General features: G+C 43.3%; 1 protein-coding gene across 1 annotated transcript; it reads left to right on the top strand.

Moving 5' to 3' along the window:
- Positions 1 to 5,014: 5,014 nt before the first annotated feature.
- On the top strand, positions 5,015 to 5,470 carry LOC136455181 (carboxylesterase 15-like). Its single transcript, XM_066455315.1, has 2 exons — positions 5,015 to 5,086; positions 5,180 to 5,470. The coding sequence occupies exons 1-2, from the start codon at positions 5,015 to 5,017 to the stop codon at positions 5,468 to 5,470; spliced, it is 363 nt and encodes a 120-aa protein (XP_066311412.1).
- The last annotated feature ends 10,817 nt before the right edge of the window (positions 5,471 to 16,287 follow it).

Consider the following 16,287-nt stretch of genomic DNA (forward strand, 5'->3'; position numbering starts at 1 on the left):
ATATATATATATATATATATATGCATGCATGCATCATATATATATTTACATGCATGCATGCATATGTGTATTTTACAGTTGTTGTGATATAACAATTTTCCTCTCATCCTCTAGCTTGGTTTCCATGGTAGTGTTGGGTCGAAGTAGAACTCGCCCTTGGAATCGATGACCTGGTCATTAAAAAATCCGGCTATAGACTCTTGAATTGCTTTGATCTAGTCTTGTCGTATGACCTTTTCCTCCAACCATCGAGCCTACAGGTTTGAATTAAAGGAAAATAAATTAATATATGTACATATATATATATATATATATATATATATATATATATATATATATATATATATATATATATATATAAAGACATAGTAACACAATCAATAATAATAATTAAATAAATATATAGTGTATTTTTAACGTACTTTGAGTCTCTCTGTAGGAGTTCTTTGGGAGAGCTCCTTGATAAACTTGCAAACATAGTAACCACAGTAGTTATTTCTCTGTTCCTGCCTCAGACACCACTTTACGAGAAAAAGATTTGTCATCCAATCTGGTGATCCGGTGAAAACTATATGTTTAATTAATAAAGATGATGCGATTTAGGGGACTTACTTTCAAAGGGATTACATTCAGTGGCACTTTGCATTTTCCCATGTGTTGCTTCTCAATAAAGGTTTTCCAAACACTGCCCAATAAAAATTTGCCATATCATCAGATATAGTTAATCATCATGTTTGTGTGTATATATAGTTGCTAGAGATACCGAAATTACCTCTGGATAATATCTATCATATCTTAGTAGTCTTGTTGTGGTTTTCTCATCGAGTCATAGATTATCAAGTGACTTTTCACCAGATCGATGTTCATCAATATCCAGTGATTGCTGCATGTGTTTATAGGATATAACGCATAACACTCATTAATTAACTAGAATCAACATATGAGCCATTAAGGATGATCGACATTATTAACACTCACTTGAAGTTGTAGGAAAAGAGTATATCCTTCTTGTGGCGTTGGTTCACTAAGAAGTTCATGAGGTTACTCTCTGACTCAGACTTCCAATTAGGCTTTGGAGTAACTGGGTCTTTGAATACTATATGGAGATCAATAAAACTAATTTCATTGCAGCCTTTCTTTCTACACTCTGTCATTGTAAATCTGCATATATATAGTACTTGTTAGTATAATTTATATGCATATACACACATATGATGAGTTTAATAATAGATCGAAAGAATTATTACTTATAGGCAATAGCAGCTAATGATAACTTTGTCCAGAGAGGTCAGGTGGCATAGTTGATGAAATTCTGCAAAGTCAACATACATAACATCATCGCCACGGAACCAATGTTCATCTCTAATTCTGACACCAACGCAGAAGTATCCACCGGTAGACGCCTGCATGTACCACTTATTTAGCAGGTACATTTGCGTCCCCAGATCACCTAAGGCTTGAGGGTTGTATAGACTCTGGCCTAGTACAAATTTTTTCTTCCAAATATCAACCTCCGCCGTACTCTCAATGTTTCCATCACCAAACATATGGTAAAGGTCGAGACCAGTCTCTTCAATAAATTTACCAAGGTGATCCAAATCGATATCCAGAGGTATGTTTGTCTGATGCATTAATCCTAAATTCGAACCATATTCATTACCAACAACTAGCGGGGGGATTGGTGCGATTGTTGTCCGAGTTGCGCAACTCCTTTCCCTGCCCGCTTCTTTTTCTGTGCCGCCTCAATTGACTTGGTGAGAGTGCAGTCATAGTCCGTTAACGTTGCTTTGGACGGCTTACGAGATTCCCGCTGTTGTTGCTGGTAAGAAGCCACCTTTTTTCTTATAATATCTGGAGCTATGAAGAAGTACGGTTTCTTTGGGTTACTCCTTGCTTCTTGATCCTTTTTAAGTTTGTCATAAAATCTAGACATATCTTTTTTATATGCATCAGTTACTTCTTTCTTCTCTTCAGATATTATTTTGGGAATAGCCCTTGATTCACGGTGGCTTTCTTTGCCGGCGGGGGCTGGTTCTTCATTTGCGGGGCTAGCCTCTTGCTAGTACTTGGCTTCTTGGTAGGTGGGGGCGGGGGAGGCGTTGGAGACCTCCTTGGAGGTGGTGGCAGCGGCGTTGGAGACCTCCTTGGAGGTGGCGGCTACGGCGTTGGAGACCTCCTTGGAGATGGTGTGGATGCAGCCTCGCCTTCCAACATATTATCATCGTACAGAGCACTATGATGATCTGGTAATTGAACAATTGGACTTAGGTTGGGGGAGGATCTGCTACAAAAAAGGAATGACATATTATTATGAGCAGATTGTTAATTATTTAAGCCAATATAAATTAATGATGTAGTGTTTTCATCCGCACCTATGGTGAGGTAGTTCAGGAGGAGGTGGAGGCGACATCCCGGGAATGATGATGTAGCGCTTGCGCCATAGAATGAATGTCTTCTCTGCTTCTCCGAGAGTCTTCTCACCATCACCTCCAGGAATGTCAAGAGGCAAATCACTAAAACCTTTTTCAGCTTTATCTACCGAGATGGTAGCATATCCTTCTTCGATTATATTCCCATGAATCCTTGGTGTCTTGGTTCGGTCGATAGGATTAACAAGACCGATAGCCACCTTGATTGTGGAATTCCCCTTCGGAATGTGTAGCTCACACGATGTACAAGGTTTAGTGATGTCATCCACAGGGAAGCGCAGTCCTGTGTCCCCTTGATTTGGTATCTCCGTGGAAGCGCAGCTGCTTTTCAAATAAATAGATTGGCTAATGTTGATTCCTAGCTCTGATGCCTGCTTGCTTGCACTCACTGCTATTTGCACTTGCCTTCTGATTTCCTCCTGCATTCTCGCTTCAAGGTTTTTTTCCCGCTCCTGTGCTTCACGCACCGCTTCCTCCAACCTCTAGAGCCGCTGTGCCTCTTCTTCCTTCTTTCTCTGGCGGCTTCTGTAGGAAGGTCTGTCCTGAGGGAATCCATGCTCCCACGAGACACTTCCTTTGCCTCTAGTTCGGCCACCGTGTTCAATAGTCCCGATGGCGTATGTCAGTTCATCCTTCTATCTGTTGGGCCTGAACGCACCACTAGCAGTAGCTCTCTGAGCATAAAATAATCTTTCTGCTGCTTCTTGTAGTCTTGCGCCATAAATGCACTTCCCTGTCTCCTGGTCCAGTGTTCCCCCATGAGCGAAAAACCAATTCTTTGCACGCTCTCTCCACTCGAGTGATTCTGGTGTGATACCCTTGGCAAGAAGGTCTGCTTCCATTTTGTTCCACTTCTTAATGGCAGTCGGGTAGCCACCTGATCCCAAGTTATGGTGGTATGTCTTCTGTTGGGCATTACGTTGGTTCTTTATCACCCGACTCACACCCTCTTCCGACGTCTTGTACTGTACAAACTTATCCCAATAGGGCCTCTACTTTGAGATTGGGCCTGGGACAGTGAAATCTAGTGCTATGTTCTTCTTGACATACGTCGTGTATAGGTGTTTCTTCCAAGTCTGAAACTGGGTGGCCATCTTCTTCATTGTCCAATCCCTAACTCGCTCCTTCAATTTATCACCATCTATTATATCATCGTAACCATCTGTTTGGAGCGTGAAATGTTCCAAGACATCATTCCAAATTAACGTCTTGTCACGATCGGAGACAAAACTGATATGAGGAGCATTGGTCTTCTTCTTCCATTCGCGGGTACTGATCGGGAGCCGGTCCCGTACAAGGTAACCACAGTGGTGCACGAATTTCATTTTATTTGGCCCCCCTAGTTCGCCTGTATCCACATTGAACTCCGAGATGATGAAGCGGCCCTCCAATGGCTTTTTGGGACCTCGAACATTTTCACTCTTCGTTGTAGTTGTTGATGTCGATCCAGAGGGCTACAAAACATAAACATTATTTTTAATGTCATGAGCACACATAAGACATATGATAATATAAATAGCTAATAATAAAAAATATATACTTGGCCAATATGTTGTTGCTCATTTTGTTCAAGAGCTAAGTACTGACTCCAGTCATCTGCATCCTCTTGCACGTTATTTTTAGCACCATCATCGCCGGCAACTTGAGTGCCAGTGTTGATCAAATTCATCATCAACTCCTCCTCATCCATGTTTCTTGGGTCGGCCATCTAGCTTTAAAAAACAAAACTAATATATAGTACGCCAAATCTTTGCTTATATGCGTAAAATCTACGAACAATATGCATTATTAAATCTTGCCCCTCGGTCACGGACGCAATTCGCCACACTAGGGCGAACTGCATCGGTACTAGGGCGAATTAGGGCTATACATAAACGGCCGAGGGCGAATTGCGTTGGTGACTAGGGCGAACCACGTCGGTGACATTAACAACGCGGTTCGCCCTAGTCACCGACGCAATTTGCCCTAGTGTGATTGTTTAGCGTTAACGATAACGATAATAGGAATGTTGATCGACTAGGCCGCGAGAGAGGGCGGTGTGATGAGAGTGGCGATGCTTCGCTCTGTCGTATATATGTTTGTACACATAGGTGAACGAGGGTGGCGGTGCTCTGCCATATAAACCCTAAACCCTAGGGCGAACGAGGGCGGCGGTGCTCCACCGTATAAACCCTAGGGCGAACGAGGGCGGCGGTGCTCCGCCGTATAAACCCTAACGAGGGTGGCGGTGCTCCATCGTATAAACCCTAAACCCTAGGGTGAACGAGGGCGGCGGTGCTCCGCCGTATAAACCCTAACGAGGCGTAGGGGTACGCGGCCGGCGTGAAGCGGGTCCGTCCCATCTGGACAGACGTCCTCAAGCTTATCATCCATTCATCCCTCTACACTACACTGAGGGGAGCTTGTCGCCTTGTCGTCGTCCTCGTTCTCGTCACTCGCACAGTCACTGGCCCCAGCCCTGTTATCTAAATAATAAATCACTAATTAAATTAAGGATCCGCAATTGCTTGAGAGAGCTACTGCTAGTGCGTTAGCTCTTGAGCTACTGCCTCTCTGACAAGTCCCCAACTAAGCCTGCTACTGCTATGTCGTCGTCCTCGCCCGTATCGGCGGTTTCAGCCACCGCGCCGCACGTCGTGGACGACTGCCTCGGCATCGTGCAGCTTCTTAGCGATGGCACCATGATGCGCTCCGTGGAGTACTCCACGCTCCCTCTCTAGGGCGAGGTGCCGTCCAACCTACCTGTCTAGTGGAAGGACGTCGTCTACGACGCCACGCACACGCTCCGCCTCCGCATGTACAGGCCCACCGACGGCAACACGACGACGGCCAATAATAAGCTGTCGGTGCTCGTCTACTTCCACGATGGTGGCTTCTGCCTGTGCAGCTTCGAGCTACCCCACTTCCACACCGGCGCGCTCAGGCTCGCCGCGGAGCTCTCGGCGCTCGTGCTCTCTGCTGACTACCGCCTGGCGCCCGAGCACCGCCTCCCCGCGATGCACTGTGATGCCGAGGCCGTCCTGTCGTGGCTCCGCGCCTAGGCCGAGGCCGACCCGTGGCTGGCCGATGACTCTGAGGTCACTGAGGGACTGCGGTCGCTGCTTGGGAACACGACGACGATGCAGGAGCGCGGGACAGTCACCAGCCGTAGCTGTACATGTAAACGAGGTGTGCAGAGAGTCATGGTGAATGTACGTCCGAGGACTCACCTGGCTGTTTGCCGTCCGCCGCGGAGATCGTTGGCGTGGCCAGGGATCGGCGTGGGACGAGCAGCGGCGCGCGCTGGAGGAGAGAGAAAGCCGAGAGAACTCACCTCATGAATGCGGAGGCGTGCGCGGTGGAGGGCCGCACGAGGTTGTCGGCGCGAGGTGGGGTGGCGACCGGCGGCGGCGCGAGGAATAAGAGGAGAAAGGGTGGCTGTTCGACAAGGAAGAAGAGGAGGGGATCGATCTGCGCCAGGCACTGGCGCTTATATACCAGGGAGATTTACTTTTGGTGCCAGCCACCAGCCGGGAGTAAAGGTCCTTTACTCCCGGTGCATGTTACCAACCGGAAGTAAAGGTCCTTTACTCCCGGTGCATGTTACCAACCGGGAGTAAAGGTACCTTTACTCCCGGTTGGTAACACGCACCGGGAGTAAAGGTTTTTTTTGGCGGGCCACGAAACGGCAGCCCACCTTTATTCCCGGGTGGGCTTCCCACCCGGGAGTAAAGGTGGACTGCAATTTCGTTTCCCGCATGTTTTGAGCAAATTTTTTTAATAAAATGCAATAGTCTTGTTAAATACATAGTAAATTAAATAAAAGGCATAAAATTATTTTGTTAAAAATATAGATTTTTTTCTTTATTGCACATAGGAAAAATATATAACCTAACTTTTTTATTTTTTGTTATAATTATAAAACATAATGTAACTAATATTTATTATTTCGTTAATGCAAAAATGTAGTGTTTAATTAAAATTATTAAAACTATTGGTTTTGGACAGGAAATTTGTTTTCACATCATTTTAACGTTAATATTTTAATTTTTCATCACTCAATATCCTAATTTAACTTTTCGAGAGAGAAATCCCACCAAATCAAACATTGATTTGATTTGAAACACGACATAATAAACATCTGAATTCACAATTATTACATAATATCTCAAACACACACTACATTAAATCACTATATCATCAAGTGGGCACAACAGTGAACTTCTTCTTTACGTATGTTCCTTGGTTATGATCGCGTCATAACCATGGAGTGTCCTCATCATTTACCAAGATGCTAGGGTCTTTGTTCACTTTGAAGGGCGGAATTCGGTCATCCTTTTCATAATCTTCTGACATGTCCGACTTGTCCTCAATTCGCACGATGACTCTTTTCCCTGAAAAAACTATGTGGCGCTTTGGCTCTTTGGTTGAGTCATTATCGTTTTCCCTCTTTTTGGTTTGGTAGACATATCATTGACATAGAACACTTGATTCACATCCTTGGCAAGGACGAATGGTTCGTCTTTGTACCCAATATTACTAAGGTCTACTGTTGTCATTCCATACTCGTTGTCTACTGTTACCCTGCCTCCGGTCACCTTGACCCATTGGCACTTGAACAATGGGATCTTCAAAGTAGGTGCATATTCTAGTTCCCATATTTCATCTATGCGGCCATAATATGTCTGCTTATTCCCATTCGGGTCTGTGGCATCTATGCGGACACCACTGTTTTGGTTGGTACTCCTTTTATCTTGGGCTACTATGTAGAATATGTTCCCATTTATCTCGTACCCTTTGTATGTGACGATATGCCATGATGGTTGCATAGCCAATAAATACAGTTGCTCATGGATGCTCTCATCACCTTGACATTTTTTTCACAACCAACTGCCGAAAGTTTCTATGTGCTTATGCGTAATCCAAACTTCAGTCTTCCCTGGAAACTCGGATCGTAAGAGATCCTTATGTCTCAATATACGAATCTACCAAAGAGGAGTTCTGTAGAACTGTGTAGTGCGCTTTATTGAAATAATCATCCTCCATACCAATATATGTTTTCCTCCCTAGTGTCCCCTTTCCACTTAGTCTCCCATCATGTCTCGATTCAGGAACACCAATCGAGTCAAGGTCGGGAATAAAGTCAACATAGAACTCAATGACCTCTTCTATTCCATAGCCCTTGGCGATGCTTCCTTCTGGGCGAGCATGGTTGTGAACATATTTCTTTAGGACTCCCATGAATCTCTCTAAGGGGAACATGTTGTGTAGGAACACAGGACCGAGAATGAAAATCTCCTTAACTAGGTGAACTAGGAGGTGTGTCATGATATCAAAGAAGGAAGGAGGGAACATGATGAGGACATGGCACCTTCGGATACGAACAATGATTATAAGGTGCGCTCGTTCCTACATTTGCATTGTGGCTTTGATTATAATTCACTTGGTTCCACATGTACATATCACTATTTGATTGTAGGTTCAAATGTGTTTCATAATGGAAGTTCATCAAAGTTAAACTTTCGGTTCGTCGGCAGCCCGACAGTGCCTCATTGGGAAGGCCATAACTCATCCATCCGGAGTGCGATCGAGGCCAATGAGCACTTGATGGAAAGCTTGTTTGATAAGCTTTCAAATAGATCTAGTTCCATCTCAATATCACGTTAGCAAGGCCTCTAAATCACCAATATATTCTGTCGCTATTTCTGGTGGGAGCTACACTGTTGTCATGGGTTTGTTAGACATCCTTGGGACCCAGGCCCAAGTTGGAGCACGCCCCAAGGAGATGAAGAACACCTAAGAGATGGCCTTGGATGTCCTCCTCCTTGGCCACCACCTTAGGAGGCCAGCAAGGACATCCAAGCCAAGCCAGAGGCCCAGTCCAATCCGAGTTCGAGTCTGCCTCGGCCGTCAGGACCAGTCTGCAATAAAATGGACACCTAGGACGCATCCGAACTCCGTTTTCGATGATCCACATATGGATGGAAAGCTGATTTGATAAGGAAGCCAATCCAAGTGATTTCACGTCAAAAGCTGTTAGGAATCAATGGGAATCGTCGAAACAAGTCAGCATCCAGAATCTACCAGGGTGCTGCGACACCGTATTTTGGTCCGTTGGACCATGTATCGAGTTTGGGCCCATTAGGGGTGCGTCCAAGGGTCTTGCATGACCCTAGAGTCTTCATAAACAGCCTCTTCCCCTCCTTTAGGGTTCAGGTTTTGTTTTAGATCAATCGGTCATTGAACAGTCGCCATTGTCGGTTTGCAAGACCCCAACTTCGAGTGCTTAATCATTTATCTTGTTCTTGCTTGTGTTCTTCGATTCGCAGCAGGGATTAGCCTTCTTGGCGAGATCAATTGGATTGTGACACGGTTGATAACCAGAGGAGATGTGGTGCTAAGGTTATAGGGTTTGGGTCTTTGTGATTTGAAGCTGGATCGGTGTGTCGCTCTCCGAACAAATCGTTGTTTATCTTGAACCTGACGGAAGATCGGGATCCTCGTCTACATTAAGTGGTAATCAGAGCTTCAGGTATACCATCAAGTTCGCATCTTACCCTTAGTTCGAGTGTTTTTGCTTTTATCCTATAGTCCAATGCCATATTTGTTTCCTATCCTATAACCATCCGCGCCATAGCCTTTGCATGATTCAGTTTCAGAGTCCGCTTTGTTGAGTTTGTGTCCTAGGTCAAAGTCTTGTTGCTGGTTTAGATTGTGTTCTTTTCTAGTTTGTGTTGATACCTCCACCCGCCGCTATTCCGTATCACCATCGGTTTGAATCTTGTGTCCACTAAATCCTTGATTCGAGCAGCTTCCTTAAAACAGTCATAACTTTTGCATCCGAACTCGAAATGGGAAAAATTTTATATCTACGAAGAATGCCAGAAAATTTTAGATCTATTTCATCCCAGCGATGCTGGGTTCACAAAAATTAGATTTGCGAAATTTGATTAGGAAAATTGAGTTTTTGGGCCCATAAGTTTTGGTATGCTTTTTAGAGCACAGTCCTAATTTTCTATAGGCCACATCTTTTATTCAATTGAGCTCAAATTTTTTATGGTTTATTCTTGTGTGCTCCTTGTTGAGAAAAAATATCAAAAGAGCAAAAGCAAGAAAAAAAGATTGGACAAAAAAATAAAAGAAAAAAATAGTAAAAGGGAATAGAAGATATCGAAAAGGAGCACATAAGGAACACTCAATAACTCTATTGTTTGTGGTATCTTTTGCCTTGTTTATATCCGTTGCTACCTTTAATACTTATTTCCTTTCATCCTTGTTTCCTCTCTTGTTTATCACAACTGGTGATAGGAACACGTATAGGCCAGCAACTAGGACAAGTGCTCTGGACATTTATTTAATATTGCTGTCTGTCACTGACTTGTGTGCCACATATATATATTTGTTCTTTTTCGTGCCTCCCAAGCTCCACATATACTTCAGATCGGTACAGAAAAAGATCCTTGCAATCTTAGTGTCACACCCTCATAGGTATCATGAACCAGCCACCGGTTGTACCATCCACTGCTTTGCGTTGGTAAAAACCGTGTAAAAACTTGGTAAGACGTGTGAGAGTGCGATTCCACTGACCAATAAATACTTGATAGGGCATTTATTTTGATTGCTAACAATGCCAAACAACGAGTTTCTTTTTAAGTGTGAAATGCAGGACATCATGGATCGACTGACTACAAGGATGGATGAAATAATTGCAAAAGCGGTCACTAGAGCGTGCACACAACCTTCCTCCTCCGCTGCTACAACAACGTCATCACCGTCACCTCCCGCATGTACTACAGAGTTTGCACAGCGCGTGCTCAGTTCTCAAATGGAGAAGGCAAAGCAAAACCAGTTCAACAACTTGTTCCAAACATACTTTGTTATGAAGGAACGACGTTGTCGTGTTATGATTGATGGTGAGACTTGCAACAACCTTGCAAGCTTAGAGATGGTTGAGAAGCTTGGTCTGACCACACAGCCACATCCACATCCATATTACATGCAATGGGTAAATTCTTGGGATAAGATAAAGGTAACTGAAATTGCTCGTATTGAGTTTTCAATTGGTCTTTATAAGGACAGCGCAGAATTTGACATAGTACCTATGCAAGCATGTCAATTATTGCTAGGCAAGCCATGGATATCTGAAAATAATGTTTTGCACAACACAACTACTAATAAATATTTGCTCAGATATAATGGTAGAAAAATTACTTTTATACCTATGACTACTACTAAAATTTTAAGAGAAGATCTCATGAGAGCAGAGAGAAGAAAAAATGAGCCTTTTAGAAAAGAATGGGCTATTTCAGATGTTACAATACTGTCATCTAAATCTGAATTTTTACAAAATGGAGATAGTGCTTTGCCTCTTGTTGGAACTAATATTTTGCAGCATGTATCCCAAAAAGAGGACAAGGTGACTGAGAAAGAATAGGTAAATGTATCAGGTAAGAGCTCTCTTGATGTGCTGATTTTTTCCACCAATGATGCTAATAATTCTATACTAAAATCTTCTATTGATTTACCTTTGACACATGGCAAATGTTCTACTGATCTTTGCAATAGAGAAGAGTTGTGTGATAGTGATATGATTATTAATGTGCCGCAACCAGTGAATGAGAATGATTCTTTTATTTTGGAACAAAAAACTTGTGCTAAAAATAAACAATTGCTTCCAGTTGCCACTGAACAAGATGAACTAAAATTGTTGTCTTCTCTAAATACTTTGGGGTATATTGAGTTTGAGACACTATGTGCTCTGAGTAGTTTGGAGGAGAAATTTAATTGTGCAGGATTGCCATGGTTATCTAGATGTACATGTCACTTTATTGGCAAATATAATTGTAAAGGAGAGTATATGGTGCATCGTGTCTATATTTGTTCAACTCTAAAATCTCCTTTCATTGAGCAAAAATATGATCAACTAGAGGGCACCAATAGCGATAATGTTGTCATGTCGAAATCCCCAAGTTTTGTAATGAGGCAACAGGTTAAATTTCAAGAAGGGGAGCAATGTTGGCTACTACCGACAACTTGTCCACCAGCTAAGCTCAAACCGAGGACGGTTTGTTGTCAAGAAGGGGAGGATGATGAGGACATGGCACCTTCGGATACGAACAATGATTATAAGGTGCGCTCGTTCCTACATTTGCATAGTGGCTTTGGTTATAATTCACTTGGTTCCACATGTACATGTCACTATTTGATTGTAGGTTCAAATGTGTTTCATAATGGAAGTTCATCAAAGTTGAACTTTTGGTTCGTCGGCAGCCCGACAGTGCCTCATTGGGAAGGCCATAACTCATCCATCCGAAGTGTGATCAAGGTTAATGAGCACTTGATGGAAAGCTTGTTTGATAAGCTTTCAAATAGATTTGGTTCCATCTCAATATCACGTCGGCAAGGCCTCAAAATCACCAATATATTCTGTCGCTATTTCTGGCGGGAGCTACACTGTCGTCATGGGCTTGTTAGACATCCTTGGGACCCAGGCCCAAGTTGGAGCACATCCCAAGAAGATGGAGAATGCCTAAGAGATGGCCTTGGACGTCCTCCTCCTTGGCCACCACCTTAGGAGGCTAGCAAGGACGTCCAAGCCAAGCCAGAGGCCCAGTCCAATCCGAGTTCGAGTCTGCCTCGTTCGTCAGGACCAGTTTGCAATAAAACGGACGCCCAGGACGTATCCGAACTCTGTTTTCGATGATCCATATATGGATGGAAAGATAATTTGATAAGGAAGCCAATCCAAGTGGTTTCACATCAAAAGCTATTCGGAATCAACGGGAATCATCGAAACAAGTCAGCATCCAGAATCTGCCAGGGTGCTGCGACACCGTCTTTTGGTCCGTTGGACCATGTATCGAGTTTGGGCCTATTAGGGGCGCGTCCAGGGGTCTTGTATGACCCTAAAGTCTTCATAAACAGCCTCCGCCCCTCCTTTAGGGTTCAGGTTTTGTTTTAGATCAATCTTTCATTGAACAGTCGCCGTTATCGGTTTGCAAGACCCCAACTTCGAGTGCTTAATCATTCATCTACAATTGTCACTTCAATTGAGTTGCTTTTTATCTTGTTCTTGCTTGTGTTCTTCGATTCGCAGCAGGGATTAGCCTTCTTGGTGAGGTCAACCGGATTGTGATATGGTTGATAACCAGAGGAGACGTGGTGCTAAGGTTGCAGGGTTTGGGTCTTTGTGATTTGAAGCCGGATCGGTGTGTCGCTCTCCGAACAAATCGTTGTTTATCTTGAACTTGACGGAAGATCAGGATCCTCGTCTACATTAGAACACCAACTCAAAGCTAACGAGACATTGAACTACATCATTCTATAGTTTAGCTAGATCAGTTGGATCAATTGCCTTCTGAGAAATTGCATTGAGGAATGCACATAGCTTCACGGTGGCTAGACGTACATTTGGAGGTAGAATTTCTCTTAATGCAACTGGAAGTAATTGCGTCATGAGAACGTGATAGTCATGGGACTTTAAGTTACAGAATTTCTTCTCTAGCACATTTATAATACCCTTTATATTCGAGGAGAATCCAGATGGTACCTTGATGTTGTTTAAGCATTCAAACATGATTTCCTTCTCCTCTTTGCTTAGAGTGTAGCTGGCAGGACGTAAGTAATGGCGTCCATCATCGTCTTCTCTGGATGCAGGTTGTCTCTTTCTCTCAAACAACATAGGTCCTGTCATGCTTCAAATGTGTCCTTAGGCTTTTCATACACACCCATGAAGCCTAGCAGGTTCATACAAAGATTCTTTGTTAGGTGCATCACGTTGATCGAGCTGCGGACCTCTAGGACTTGCCAATAGGGTAGGTCCCAAAATATGGACTTCTTCTTCCACATGGGTGTGTGACCGTCAGCGTCGTTTAGAACAGGTTGACTGCCATGTCCTTTTCCAAAGACGACTTTCACATCATTGACCATATCGAGTACATCCTCACCGGTTCGGTTGCGAGGCTTGGTCAGGTGGTCTGCCTTCCCTTTAAAATGCTTGCCTTTCTTTCTTACGGGGTGATTTGCAGGAAGAAATCGATGATGGCCAAGGTACACGACCTTTCGACATTTTTTCAAGAATACACCTCTAATATCACCGAAGCAGTGTGTGCATGCATTATATCCCTTGTTTGACTATACTAAAAGATTACTTAGAGCAGACCAATCATTGATTGTTACGAACAATAATGCTCGCAGATCAAAGTGTTCCTGTTTGTACTCATCCCACACACGTACACCTTCTTTATTCCACAAAATGAGAAGTTCATCAATAAGTGGTCTCAGGTACACATCGATGTCATTGCTAGGTTGCTTCGGGCCTTGGATGAGCACAGGCATCATAATAAACTTCCGCTTCATGCATAACCAAGGAGGAAGATTGTAGATACTTAGAGTAATAGGCCAAGTGCTATGACTACTGTTTTGCTCTCCAAAAGGATTGATACCATCTGTACTTAAAGCAAACCTTAAGTTTCTTGCGTCATTTGCAAACTCCAGGAATTCTCTGTCAATTGCTCTCCACTGGGAACCATCAGCAGGGTGTCTCAACATATTGTCTACCTTACGGTCTTCTTTGTGCCATCGCAACAATTTTGCATGTTCTTTGTGTCTGAACAGACGTTTCAAGCGTGGTATTATAGGAGCATACCACATAACCTTGGCAGGGATTTTCTTCCGCGGACGTTCGCCCTCAACATCACCAGGGTCATCTCGCCTGATCTTATACCGCGACGCATGGCATACTGGGCATGCATCCAATTTCTCGTACTCTTTGCCATGGTATAGGATGCAGTCATTAGGACATGCATGTATCTTCTCGATTTCTAGCCCCATAGGACAGACAACTTGTTTTGCTTCGTAGGTAGTGGCGGGTAATTCATTGTCCTTCAGAAGCATCTTCTTTTGGATTTTTAGTAACTCTCCAAATCCCTTGTCAGATACACCATTCTTTGCCTTCCATTGCAGCAATTCTAGTGTGGTTCCTAACTTTTTCTGCCCTGCATCACAAGTTGGGTACAACAATTTCTTGTGATCTTCTAGCATCCACTCGAACTTGATCTTCTCCTTTTCACTTTCACATTCTCTTTGTACGTCACGAATGACCTGACAAAGATCATCAGCAGGCTCATCTTCTGTGGCTACCTCTTCTTCAGCTTCTCCCATTGTAGTATCATTGAAGCATGCACCATCGGGAATAATATCATTGTCGTCCCATTGTTCTTCTTCACCTTCTTCCATTACAACGTCGGTTTCTCCATGCTTCGTCCAACAAATATAGTTTGGCATGAAACCTGACTTGAACAAGTGTGAATGAAGAGTCCTTGAGCAAGGATATTCCACCGTATTCTTACATATGGCACATGGGCAGCACATGAAACCGTCGCGTTTGTTTGCCTCGGCCGCACGTAACAAAGAATGTACGCCGTCAATAAACTCTTGGGAGCGGCAATCAGCATTGTACATCCAATGCTGGCTCATCTGCATTACATGATATAAATACCATATTAAAACCTAGATCATAATTAATTATTTATACAACATGCGTGCCACCACAAAAGGTACAAATTTATGAAAGCATCGCTACAATGTAGACAATCCCAACTACCACTAAAAGAACTAAAGCTAAAATACATTTTAGGAGCACAAGGATTTCGCGACCAATCTCAACTAAAACAGACAGATCCCCCGATTATGCAACATCTTTGGGCTTCTTCGGCTGGATCACTGCCTCATTAGCCGTCGTATCTGCCTGTTGTGAAAGATATTTTTGCATGAGTTCAACATACTCTTCCTCCTAGTAGAAGCCTGAACATCGTCCACTGCCATCCCACTGAAATTAAAACAAAAAATTAGAACTTTAATCACAACCATCATGAAAATAGGTATAAACTAACCATAATCATAAAATATGATAAAATAACTCACATTGCGATCCAGACACTTGTAGAAGATATGACCATTGTTGGGACCCTCCTTCTTCACTCGGTACTCCATCACAATCTTCGTCTCATCACGACACTTGCCGCATGGAATGAGAGGGAGGCCCAACCTAAGTCGCTTTGGAAACCCATGAGAGGCCGAGGACCCGGAAGCAGTTGCCATCTACTCTCTATACTCATTTTTTAATACACTATAAATTTCTCATTTTATAAACAAATAAAATTAAAAAACTATAAAATTATCTATATCTCTAAACAATGAAGTGTGCTATGCATGCTAGAAATAAAAAGTGAATACTAGTTTTAAATACCTACTTTAACCTTTCTTCATCCAAATATGCAAACTATAAGTTATTTTGAGCTCAAATTGTTTACAAATAAAAAAACACCATAAAAAGAATATATATATAGTGAACAATATGAGATAAGCCAATGATGAAAAATGAGAGTATGAGATTGGTAACCTTTACAACTGAAGAATCGATGGAGGAATCGAAGAAATCGACGGAGAAATCGAAGAATGGATGGAGGAACAATAGAGGGAGGAAGCAAGAATACTAGTGCAGTGAGCTTGAAAATGTGCTGAGCTCGGGCTCGGGGAGGAAGAAGGAGATGGCCAGGATATAAAGGGGGGACCTTTAGTCCCGGTTGGTGGCTCCAACTAGGACTAAAGGTAACTTTCCAACCCCCGACGCAGCCACGACCCGGGAGTAGACCTTTACTCCTGGTTGGAGGCACCAACCAGGAGTAAAAGTCTACCTTTAGTCCCGGTTGGTGGTTCCAACCGGGACTAAAGGTCCCTGCCACCTCTATCTGGCGCAGTAGCCGTTGGGCACGGACCTTTAGTCCCGGTTGGTGGCTCCAACCGAGACTAAAGGTCTCTCTAGTCCCAGGCGCAAAAAATGTCGGGACTAGAGCCCATTTTGGTCGAGGATCAAAGG

This window comes from Miscanthus floridulus, chromosome 5 (genome assembly GCF_019320115.1).
Source record: "Miscanthus floridulus cultivar M001 chromosome 5, ASM1932011v1, whole genome shotgun sequence".
Taxonomy (NCBI): Eukaryota; Viridiplantae; Streptophyta; class Magnoliopsida; order Poales; family Poaceae; genus Miscanthus; species Miscanthus floridulus.